Source organism: Sceloporus undulatus, chromosome 3 (assembly GCF_019175285.1).
Source record: "Sceloporus undulatus isolate JIND9_A2432 ecotype Alabama chromosome 3, SceUnd_v1.1, whole genome shotgun sequence".
In the NCBI taxonomy this organism is placed as follows: Eukaryota; Metazoa; Chordata; class Lepidosauria; order Squamata; family Phrynosomatidae; genus Sceloporus; species Sceloporus undulatus.
This window is the reverse complement of record NC_056524.1, coordinates 25038459-25050861: the sequence shown is the minus strand read 5'-3', so window position 1 is coordinate 25050861 and position 12403 is coordinate 25038459. Positions and strand designations below refer to the sequence as shown.

Below are 12403 nucleotides of genomic sequence, written 5' to 3'. Positions count from 1 at the left end.
GAGAGTGATGATGATGGCACTGCTGTTAGAGTGGGGAAAAGGATGTGGTCTAATTCCACTAGACTAATAGGCTGTGCATACCGGCAATAAAGTCGAGGTTGGGGACAGATTTGGGGCATACACCCATATGACACACGCCCCGGCTTTGCCCCCAGCACGGCATGATGCCATACACTGCACCACATGGTGTGCAGCAACACGATGCTCCACTGGTGCTGCATCCGCACGACGCAGTGCTGAAGGAGTGCCGTAAAGCTGCTCTGCAGCACCTATCACGCCCTTTGCAGGGTGCAAAAAGGAGTCGCAAAAAGGCTAGATTGGGGCCATGGTGTGTAGTTGCTGCAACCCCAATCTGGCTGCAGCCCCTAAATCTACAATTAACCCCCCAATTCCATCTTTAGTTACAGAGAAGGATTTTGCACTATTTCTGTCTGGCAGATCATTGTGTAACTGTGTAACAAGGAAGTTTTACATTTGTTCATGAACTCAATGCTCTCTACCTTTCATTTCTTAAATGCATTCTGCACATGAGGTCCAGAACTAAATTACTGAAACTAATACTTAAGAGTGACTTTTGAAACTAACTGCCAACACTAACTACTACAATGAATTCTGAATGCTAACTGCTGAAACAGATTGCTCAACGATATGATAGTACTGTTTTGTGAAACTAACCCACCATGGAAATTAATTTTTATTAGCTTGGGCTGAGCCACCATCTCTGACCCTATCTGGATGAATATAGCCTTTCTTCAATTATCTGTGCTTCAATAACCTTCCATTCAGACTACAGCAAGGATGTTATACATATAGGACTGCTTTTGAAAACAGTCCAGAAATATCAGTTATTATTATTATTATTATTAAACTTTATTTCTATAGCGCTGTAATTATACACAGTGCTGTACAAAGTCGGTAAAATTAGGAGTAAATAAAAGCCTGCCCAAGGCGTACATTCTAAGATAATAACAATTAAAAGAGGAATAGATAAAATTACCATATAGAAAAAAAACAGATTAAAAACATCAAATATCAAACAAATCACATTACATCAAATAGTGTCAGACAGCCAGATGACAATCACAAATTCCCTGAGAACGCTTCCCTAAACAATATGGTTTTCAGCTCTGTCTTAAAGCTGGTTAGCACAGTTAGACCACAATAGAAGACTAAGGTCCAAAACACACTGCAGAAATTGTAGAAAGATAAATGTTACACAAAACTACACTTCTCAGAATTCTGTAACATTGAACCAGGGCAATTAAAGCATTCTCAAACTGGATTATTTGTGCAGTGTGTTTTGGACCCAAAATGATTAAGATGAGACTGTTATGCTTTGGATGCATTATAAGAAGACATGGCTCATTAGAAAGGACAATGATGCTTAGCAAGGTAGAAGGCAGTAGGAAAAGAGGAGGACTACATTAGGAAAAGAGGAAGTGGATAGACTCAATAAGAAAAACTACAGTCCTGATCATAGAAGACCTGTGCAGGCTGTTGATAATAGTGTGACTTGGAGGTTTGTCACTCAAAGGGTTGCCATAAGTCAAACTTAACAACATCAACAAGGTCCAATCTTAGAGTTGGGGAGGTGATCAAAACTCTCTACAGGAACATTGCTAACTCTTTCAAACATACATACACAGAAACACAGCTTTATAGTTGGTAGGATTTAGTGAATTAAGATGTGTTGAACCTTTTTGAGGACATTGGGGCTATACAGATTGGCACTTTGTGCTGGCCTATGCACAGAGTGAGGGCTGAGCATCCGCATGCTCCAAGCCCTACTGCCGATGACAGGGTGCCATTTTGGTGCACACCTGTTTACATGGCATGTGCCATGATGCTGCACCTGCAGTGCAGTGCCCAAACAGCACAGTGTGGGAGGGGCTTCATCATGGTGCACCAGCATGCCTATGACGCCCTTTCCAGACAGCAAGAAGAAGCTGCTTTTTGCAGCTTCTTTTTTGCTCCCTGTAGAGGCTGTGGTGTGTGGTTGCCATGGCCCAAATCTGGTGGCCTTTTGCTGCCCATCTGTACAGCCCCATAATTATAGTCTCCAGAATGGCACATTTTTAAAAAAAGAAAATGATGGTCCTACTCTTCTGACTTCTTCCTGACGTGAATGAAGTTCTGGCTTTGGAGACAACAGAGGATGGTATAGGCAATGGACAAGTGAGTCATTACTGCCTTTTGTCTGCCCTAGTCTGTTATCAGGCAACCTTGTTATCAGCAGGGTAGGTGCTGGCTCAGGGTAGGTGCCTCCCATGATTCATTGTCCTGCCCCTCCTCACTCCCCTCCCCAGCTGTCTTTGATATGTGCTGCAACACCTCAGGATCTCTCTCATTCCTCCTGTAGGACTCCTGGCTGTTTTGACACTGTGAGTACAACTGCTTTACACTGCTTGAAGCAACTTGTTGAGGGGATTAGGAAGAGCAGGAGTGAAATATAGAGGCCTAACTAGTTTCCAGAGGTACTGCTAGAGGAAAAAACCTATTAGCATGCGAAGTAGTTTTGCTGCAATCATTGGGGTGAACTAAAAGATGGCATACACCTTTAAGAAAAACATTTGAAACAGAAGTTTAAGTCATGTTAGTATCAACTAAAATCAATCCACTGGATCAATACCTGTTAACTCATCATTTAAAAAACGATTCAACATGTCTGTTCTAATAGGGACTAAGCAAATGGATTTAGGGCAGGGTTTTAAATATGGATTCTCTTCTCAAAGATTGTTCCAAATTGTGATGTAAAGGTATATCAGATGGAGCAGTGCATTTACCTATACATGCTCCGATGTTAGAGGGTGTTGTGTGTCTCATGACGCTTGACTGACAAAGGCTGGCATCCTATTAATGATGGATGGAGATATGAGTCTCTCTGCATGTGTCTATTTAGGCAGATGTGGAAGTTCTTCCTCCCTCTGCAACAACAACCCCCAGTTAGGCACTGCATCCCCCCCCCCCCCCAGGACCAATCCATGGCTGTTGTCGAGTGGAGAAGAGGAGTTTGGAAAGTGTTTAGCTATATCCCTGTAGCCAGATGAAAACTGGTTACATCACCTGTTAAAACATCAGAGGATATCCCACAACCTCGCCTCCATGATTCCTCTGCTGTCCATCAGTCATGGGTGTCTGTGTGTATTAAAGTTAAGATGAGTGCAGTTGGGATGTAGTGTAGTTCTGCAAGTAAAACTGTGCCATACAGGATCTTGGCCAAGAAGTCTCATTGGATTTATATTAACATCTGTAACAAGTTTCCCAGTCTCTAACAATTTCTTGACTGGTAATTAATTATTAGTTCCTATACTTAAAAGAAGAGGGAACATATCTACTGTTATTGCACGGACCTGGATTTTGGGTTTTAAAGTGTTTTGTCATGGGTACATGTTTTCAGCTTTAGATTTATAAATTTTACAGCTGAAATTTCCACTAAACCTAACTTCTTGATAGAAATCAAAAAGTAGTTAGAAAATCCACCCAATCAATTTCATTGTGTCTATCAAAAATAATTGGGTCCCCCACAGGTGGCACATTTGGAAAAAAGACAGCACTCAAAGGTGCAAGGATGCAGGCAAAATTTCTTTGGCATTAGTTTACTGATAGAAAAACTTATCTATTACCTATCAGGCATCCAAGGCAACATACAATTGAGAAAAACATTTACGCACGAAATGCACAAATAAAATATTTACAAACAGACAAAAATATCATTTTTTCCAAAAAAATCAAGTCATTTATTCCTTTCTGAAGGTAGATCTGAAGTAGACTCCTTTAAAATGGACCTCTCCATCAGCATCTTTTTGATCTTCTCCTACTGTGTCTGGGATACAGAAAGTCGAGCTTATACTACAATCCTATCAGTGACAAATGGAGGAAAGTGGGGTGATTGGGGGAAAGAAGATTTCTGTACTGACGGATACGCACGTTCATTTGCTATTAAGGTAAATATCTCCCTGTTGTATCCCCCCTTTCAAACACCTTCAACCTTAAGAAGCTTTCACAATTCTCTGTGTCTTCCTCTCTTTCCTTTTTATGCATCCTGAAAAATTAATTGTAGAACCCCCCAAAAGTGAACATTGAAGGAACAGTAGTTCATAATGGTTAAGCTGGTTGGGTTTTAACTGAAATATCAAGGACACAGCAGGATGGATTTTGAAGGTTAGCTGGCATCAGCAAAAAAGAACCTGGTCTAGATTCAGTTGCTAGTTACAACTAGGATAGAGCTGTGGAGTCAATTGAATTATCAGTCAACATTTATGATATAATAGATCTGCTTTAGTTGGTACAAGCAACTGGATTAAAACCATGGTGTGATAAAAACACATACCCCTAAATGCAGCCTTGGTTTTAATTGTGAAACAATTTGTAATGTTAACTCTTTATAATTGAAGATTACAAACCTCCTTCTATTCTGGCTGAATTCAGAGTATTTTCCATCCATTCATGTGAAATGCCCTCATGCCTATGCAAGTATTCACTGTTGTACCATTTGATTGGTTTGGAATGAATTACCCATTTCTTTTCTGTTTACATAGGTCTCAGTGGTTGCCAGTTTGTTTCCAGCCCCACTTGAAAGTGCAGGATATGACCTATGAAGCCTTATATGTCTCAGATTCAGAGTTTAGCAGAGCATATATCCCTGTATTAACTGGCCCAGGCTCTGAGGTATTCAGGAGAGGCCCTTCTCTCAGTCCCACCACCATCACAAGCATGGTTGGTGGGGACAAGAGATAGGGCCTTTTCTGTGGCTGCCCTTAGTCTGTAGAACTCTCTTCCCAGGGGGACCAGTTTGGCTCTCTCTTTGTGGTCCTTCTGCAGGCAGCCTTAGACCTTCCTGTTCAGGCAGGAGTTTAAAACAAAAAGTTTTTTAAAGTGTATGGTTTTTACACAATTTTATCTTTTTTAACTGTATTCTGTTTTTAAACACATGATCTGTTTTAATATTATAATAGTTTAATTCCACTTTCATTGTCACATTTGTAGGTTTTTAATTGTGCTGTGTTTTCAGACTGTAAGCTGTTTTCAATATCAGTTTTGGGGAGAAAAAAGTGGTATAAATATATAAACAAATAAATAAACATTTGTAGTGAAGAGAGTTCTGGCAGAATATTGTTTTAAAAGACAACACGTTTCAGCCTCAATGAGAATACTCAATAGTTCTGTGTTTTGGAGAGTGTTCTCAACTCCAGTGAATTCTTCTGGAGGCTCCTGAAGAATTTCTTTTCTCATTGGCCTAAAACACACAAGGACTTTGAGAGTGAGCCATACAATCACTGTGGTCTTTGGCTGCTGCTTTTGGCCCTTTTGCTTCATCCCATTGAGGCTGAAATGGATTTGACTCTTTAAACAAATAAATAGTTGACCATTTCGGAGCACATCATTTTTTTCTGATAGATGAATGAATGAATGAATGAATCTTTATTTGTATACCGCTATTCCAATGATCACAGCGGTTTACAATCAATTAAAATATAACACCAATAAATCCAATAAAAGAAATCCCCCCACATTAGCAATAAATTACAGCATAAAAATATCCATCATTCAATCACCAATGCCCACTTCCATGAAAAGTTTATGGAAAAGACAAGTTTAAATAAAAAAAATAGTAATGTAGTCAATGATGGTAGAAAAGGTGTCATAATTTATTAAATGTATTCTTTGAAGAGTGGAAGTCCTAGATTCAGTCTACCTCATTCTCTGTAAACCTGTTTTATTCATATGGCTCTCTTCCATTTGATGTACTAGAGTTGTACTTCTTGTGCTGGGAAGCATCAGCACAAGAAGTACAAAGTCCAATACACAATCCATTCAGGGTCCAAGAACTTCAGAGTAACCTAGGCTTCTATGCCATGTTCGCAACAGAGTAGTGATTGATTAAGGGTATAAGTCAGTGCAGCCAAAAATTCTGATAGAAAAACAAGCTTTAAACTGAGTTAATGGTGGGGGGGGGGGAGTATTCTGGAAGGCAAAAGGGCTGGAGAAAATAGCCAAACTGTCATAGAGGGAACAAGGACCCAACAATGGGAGGCAAAAAATCTTGCACAGGCAGCAGGTAAAGGGGACACATGGTCTTCGATGTCTCTATACTAATGCACAGAGCATGGAAAATAAGCAAGATGAACTTGAACTCCTAGTACAACAAAGCAAATATGATATAATAGGCATCACTGAAACCTGGTAAGATGAGTCTAAGAACTGGGATGTAGAAATAGAGGGGTATGACCTTTTAAAGAGAAATAGGCCAAACAGGAAAGGAGGAGGAATAGCCTTATATGTCAGAGACATTTACACCATGGAAGAGATCCAGGACATCAATACTGGAAGCCAGGTGGAGAGTGTCTAGATAAAGATTAAAGGGGGGAAACAACAGGGATGTTATTGTGGGAGTCTACTACAGACCCACAAGTCAGATGGAGGAATTGGATGATGCCTTTCTAGAACAAATGCCTACACACTCAGAAAGGAGAGATGTGGTAGTGATAGGTGACTTCAACTATCCTGATATTTGCCGCAAGTCAAACTCAGCCAAATCTTCAAAGTTTAGCAAATTCCTCACTTGCCTGAAAGACAATTTCATTGTCCAAAAGGTGGAAGAGGCAACAAGGGAGTCATCTATTTTAGATCTGATCCTAACCAACTGGCCAACTGTCAGGGATGCTTTGATTGAGAATTCCTGCATGGCAGGGGGTTGGACTGGATGGCCCTTGTGGTCTCTTCCAACTCTATGATTTTATGATTCTATGAATCTAAGTGTTTTACCCATACATACAGGACAGTTGCATAGTGGTCTTAGATTAAAACAAGTGCTCTAACATAGTCACTTTTTTACTTCATTATCAGGCACAGAAAAAACAAGGTGCTAAGGATGATACAGGTTTGAATGCCATCCGTCTTATCTGTGAAAATGGTCAAGAAATTCAGTCTACAGTTGGACAGTGAGAATCTCTTTTATCCTTCTTCCTCTTTGATTTTGTTCCTTAGACCACCACCAACCACAACAGCAACAAAAGTGAATTGCTAAATTTCTTATGCTAGATCAGCAATTAAAAAGGCAAAGTTAGAATCTATCCATTTCATTCTGAGCTCTCGGAGACTCAGATCCAAAATGCACTGCAGAAATAATCCTGTTTTAGACCACTATAACAGCCCTGGCTCAATGCAAGACATTTAGTCTTCTCTGTCAGTCAGCTCTGGTGATACAATAATCTATATTCCTGAGTTGTCAGAGAATAAAGGGTGAAACAAACCACTTCGAAGTGGTGGCTTGAAGGCGCTGAAACCCCACTGAGGACAGCAAGCACATGCCATGGTCCAATCCACCCAAAAAGGAGTGACAAAGATCTCCTTCATTGGCCGGCAAAAGCAGCTGGGCAGCCTCAAGACATCTTGGGGGCATGCAAAGTCTAAACGCTACATCCCAACGCCACCTGGAAGGCAGTTTTTCAGGGCTATTTGTTTCGGCCCTAAGGTTGGAAGCACACTGCAGAAATAATCCAGTTTGAGGCCGCTATAACAGCCCTGGCTCAATGGTAAGAAATTTTGGGAATTGTAGTTCTGGGGGACATTTAGCCTTCTCTGTCAGACAGCTCTGGTGCTTCCATAAACTACAATTGCAGTCAGCCCTCCACATTTGTGACTTTGACACTAGTGTTTTTTATTATTTGCGAAATCAAGGCCATGTATGTGGGCACTTCTCCTTCTCCTCCCTCCTGGGTTCTTCCCCTGCGAGAGAGCCCAGGAGAGAGAGGCAGGGAAGGCAGCTACCCCACTGGGAAAGGGGCAGAGGGGAATCAATCACCCTCACCATTTCCCCAGTGGGATAGCTACCTTCCTAAGGCAGCCACCCCAATGGGAAAAGGGGAGGAGGACCAATCCCCCCCCGTGCCTTTCCTGGTGGAATAGGGTTAGGGTTAAGTTTAGGGTTAGCGTTGGAAAAATTGCAAATAGCTCTCCCCCCATGAAGAAGCCAGTTAAAGGAAAGGGAGGGCAGAAGGAGGAGATGAACATGCGGGCCTATTCCTCTTTCCCTACCCACCCTCCTCTTTAACAGGCTTCTTCATGGGGGAGAGTTATTCGCATTTTTTCCCACATTCATGGAGGCCTTGCGCACAAAACCCCTACCAATGTGGCAGGCTGACTGTAATAGGATTCCCTAGTGTTGAACCAGGGCAGTTAAAGCAGTCTGAAATCGGATTATTTCTGCAGTGTGTTTTGTACCTAAGAATACTCACCTTAGAAAGTTCCTGGTATCTAGCATGGCTTCTCTGGTAGAATCCCCATCGGCCCTATCTTTTCTGGAATACTTTCTACAGGTACATAGTTCCAAGAGTATAGGGATATCAAAATTTGCTTATTGGTAATATGAACGGTTTTAATATATATATTTTAATCCTATATTATTATTATTATTATTATTATTATTATTATTATTATTATTATTATTATTTATATAGCGCTGTAGATTTGCACAGTGCTGTACATAAAACAAAAATATATAAGAGTAAGCCTGCCTATGGTGTACAATCTAAGAAATAATAGGATAATACATATAAAATACAGTACATAGCAATACAGGAAATGGTTCAATAAAACAGGCAACAAAAGAACATCAAATAGCAAATGATAATCACGCTATGCCTGGGAATGCTTCTCTGAACAGGATGGTCTTCAACTCCGTTTTGAAGCTGGTTAAAGAAGTGATGGCCCTTGTGTCTCATGGGGGAAGAAGGTTCCAGGAGTGAGGGGCAGCAAGTGAAAAGGGGCAAATCCGAGATGGGGCAGAGAAAATCCTGGGCTGAGACAGCAGACCTTGACTACTAGAACGGAGGGCCCAGGTGGGAATGTGAGGAGAAAGAAGGTCAGATAAATGAGGGACCAGCCCATGGAGGGCTTTAAACGTCGACAGCAGAAGCTTATACTGAATACGGAAAGGGAGGGGGAGCCAGTGAAGGAATGCCAACAAAGGAGAGATATGGTCAGAGTGGTAGGCAGATGTGATAATGCGTGCAGCTGAATGCTGGACAGAAATTAAAGGACGGAGGTGAGGAAAGAGGAAGCCCAGCCAGGAGGATGTTACAGAAATGAAGTTGTGAGACCACTAGGGCATGGACCAGGATCTTGGCAGTAGAGGCGGAGAGATATGGTCGGATTTTGGCAATATTGTATAAAAAGAATCTACAAGCCCTGGCTGTGGTCTGGATTTGAGGGATACACGACAGAGAAGAATCAAAGATAAAACCAAGACTAAGGGCTTGCTGGACTGGATGAATAGAAATGTCCACAGAGACAGAAAAGGAGTGTTGAAGGGTGGACTTAGGAGGAAAGACAAGAAGCTCCGTCTTGGACATGTTGAGCTTCAAACGCCGATGGCGCATCCACTGCAAGACAGCTGTGAGACAGGACGAAACTTGCTGTTCAAGCCTTGGTCAAGGGTGGAAAGATACAGCTGGGTGTCATTGGTGGTAGGAAACAGATGGTAGGAAAAACCAAAAGAGCTGATGAGTTTACCTAAGGACAATGTGTAGAGATAAAACAGAAGGGAACCCAGAACAGAGCCCTGGGGAACTCCAACAAATAAGAGAACGGAGGGTGACGTCTGACCTTCTGTGACCACTGCAAAAGATCTGTCAGACAAATAAGATCTAAACCAGTCGAGAACAGAGTCTGAGAACCCAAGATCAGAAAGTATATCAACTAGATGACAGTGATCAATGGTGTCAAAGGCTGCAGACAAACCGAGAAGGATGAGAACAGAGTAAAGGCCATTAGCCTTGGCCTGTAAAAGGTCATTCGAGATCTTAGTGAGAGCTGTCTCTGTAGAATGCCTTTGGTGGAAACCAGACTGAAAGGGATCGAGAATGGAGTTGGCTTCAAGAAATTCAAGACAGCAAGAATAAACAACCCGTTCCAAAACCTTAGAAAGAAAGGGGAGAAGAGAAATCGGACAATAGCTAGACAAGGAGGAGGGGTCAAGTGAAGGTTTTTTTTCCAGAATTGGGGAAATGAGAGCATGTTTAAAGTCCAAAGGGAAGGAGCCTATAGAGAGAGAGAGAGATTGAAGATATGGAGAAATGAGGGCAGAAAAGAGGGAGCTATGGAAATTAGAAGATGAGTAGGAACTGGATCAAGAGAACAAGTTGCAGGTTTGGAAGAGTTCAGAAGTGTAGCAAGTTCATCCAAAGAAGCAGGAGGAAACACAGAATTTTTTTTAGGTGAGGGCCTAAAATTGATATATGTATCAATAACCTGCTTTAATTGAATTTGTTTTTATTGACATTCAAACTTATTTTACTAAGCTGTTTTATTTATTTATTTATTTATTTATTTATAGCCCGCCTTTTCATGGGGAATAAAAAACAGTGTATTACACATCAAATCTAGTTAAAATTAATCCCCTGCCCAATCGCCCATCCCTGATTATAAAACTAAATTAAATTATTTAAAACATAATTATTTGTACTTAATTATATCTCACTGTTTTAGTTTAATATGGTCTTTCCTTCTTCCTCCCATATGGTTTTTGCTCGCCTTTTTTTTAAGCAGGTGTGTAAGATGTATATAACTTTTTTTCTTTATGGTTTGATGACTATAATAAAGGCTTGATTGATTGGTTGATTTACATCAAGTTAAAAGCAAGTCATCAATGCTTATAGAATGGGTGACAAATGTTTGACACTCCAGATATTTTGGATGACATCTCTCCAAAACCCTAGATGGAAAGAATTATGAGATCTGTAGTCCAAAGCATCTTGCAGGGAAATTGTCCTTTAGCCATTACTTAGGTCAGTAACTAGTTTTTCTGGAGTTTGTCTAAATGTATTTCTCAGGCCATGGTGATCATTGTTTTTTTTTTTCTGACAGGAAAGGAACATGGTCAAGGGTTTACAAATGTCCTGAAGGCAACCTGATGTCATTCACTCTAAATGTGGAACCATCAAGGGGAAAAATGGGTGATGATACAGCAGCTAACAACATTCAGTTCAGCTGTACAGATGGGACTATACTGAAGGGAGAAGCAAAAGAGTGGGGCAAATATGGAGAATGGAGTAAACGTTGTCCTGCCGGTGGGATATGCGGGATCCAGACAAAGGTGGAACCTGAAAAGGGAGCAGGTGATGACACAGCACTTAATGATGTTCAGTTTTTCTGCTGTGATTAAACTGTAAGAATTTCAGTCTGCCTAGGACAGGGTGAAGAGATATGTTTTCAGTGGTTTGGTGACATGAAAGTTCATTACCATTAAATCTCAAATAAAGAGAGTTATGTGTGCTTTATTTCTTCTCCTTTTAGTTTCTTGAATCTAAATGCATTGTGTCTGGATAGGAGGCCATCCAAAGAATAAAAGTAAGATCAACAGGCACAGGAATGGAATGTCTTTAATTTGTGCCACTTCTTTTTCTGCTTCTGAAATCTGAATTAGTCACATTGTCAGTATTTACTCCCTTCCCTCCTCCCCCCCAAAACAGCAGAAATATATTTTTTTAGAAATTTCAACAGTTGAGAAGTTCTTGTTTTGAATGTGAAATCTGAGTGTTTCACAGAGCAATTCCGAGGTCGCTAAAATGAATACCCAGATTGTTGGCTTACCCATTGTAAACTGTTTAGGGAGCACTTTACACTGATAAGAGGTATAGAAGCATACTTGCTATTGCTATTGCTAATGTGGCAGTGGTTTCATGTTGGATGATCCACCACTTGGGACCCAAGTCTTAACACAAAATTCATTTATATTTCGTATACACCTTATTATACACATAGCCCGAGAGTAATTTTATACAATTATACAAAGGTGCATTACAGACCGTCCTAAAGTGGGCGGTCTGCCGCCACCACCATTAGCTGCAGTGGGAAGCCCCAGTGGCCAGACCATGAGGCTTCCAGCTGCAGCGTAAAAGGAGCGCCGAAATGGTGCTCCTTTTTGGGCCCTGTAAGTGGTGCAGCAAAGCGTGAGGCGCACACTCGTGGTGTCACTTCCGGTGCACCACGTCTGGACGCACAGCGTCCACAACGTAAAAATGGCAGCGGATGGGCGCTGCCATTTAGGATGCACTCCGCGCGTGTTGGGAATGGGGCCAGTTAGAAAGGGGCAACCCTTCCTAACCCTAGCACGCCCCTTCCTAGCCCTAGGATGCGCAGAGCGCATCCTAAATGGCGCTCTGTAACCCGCCAAAGTTATGTACACTGAAAACGTTTTGGTTTTTGGAATAGTTTGGATTTTGGCATTCTGGATAAGGGAAACTCATCCTGTATTGCATACAGATCAATAGCAAATGCATTTTGAACATGAGGCATCAAATGATAGCTCTCCAAATAATAATTAAAAATCAGAATAAATCAACTAGCATATGAAAAGTCCCAGTTTTGGATTTCATGAAAATAGGTTCCAGATAAAAATAGA

At 41.1% G+C, this 12403-nt stretch overlaps 1 protein-coding gene across 1 annotated transcript; it reads left to right on the top strand.

The window, feature by feature from the left end:
- Nucleotides 1-2310: 2310 nt before the first annotated feature.
- Nucleotides 2311-11264, top strand: LOC121927283 (vitelline membrane outer layer protein 1-like). The gene is made up of 4 exons (XM_042461001.1): nucleotides 2311-2381; nucleotides 3754-3944; nucleotides 6847-6941; nucleotides 10867-11264. The coding sequence occupies exons 2-4, from the start codon at nucleotides 3780-3782 to the stop codon at nucleotides 11162-11164; spliced, it is 558 nt and encodes a 185-aa protein (XP_042316935.1). The 5' UTR covers nucleotides 2311-2381; nucleotides 3754-3779; the 3' UTR covers nucleotides 11165-11264.
- The last annotated feature ends 1139 nt before the right edge of the window (nucleotides 11265-12403 follow it).

What these genes read in the sequence shown, in the direction of transcription:
- LOC121927283 (XM_042461001.1), top strand. Translation starts at nt 3,780, where the DNA reads ATGGACCTCTCCATCAGCATCTTTTTGATCTTCTCCTACTGTGTCTGG. An exon ending in CACGTTCATTTGCTATTAAG is followed by an intron (nt 3,945 to 6,846) that starts GTAAATATCTCC and finishes CTTCATTATCAG; the next exon opens with GCACAGAAAAAACAAGGTGC. An exon ending in ATTCAGTCTACAGTTGGACA is followed by an intron (nt 6,942 to 10,866) that starts GTGAGAATCTCT and finishes TTTTTCTGACAG; the next exon opens with GAAAGGAACATGGTCAAGGG.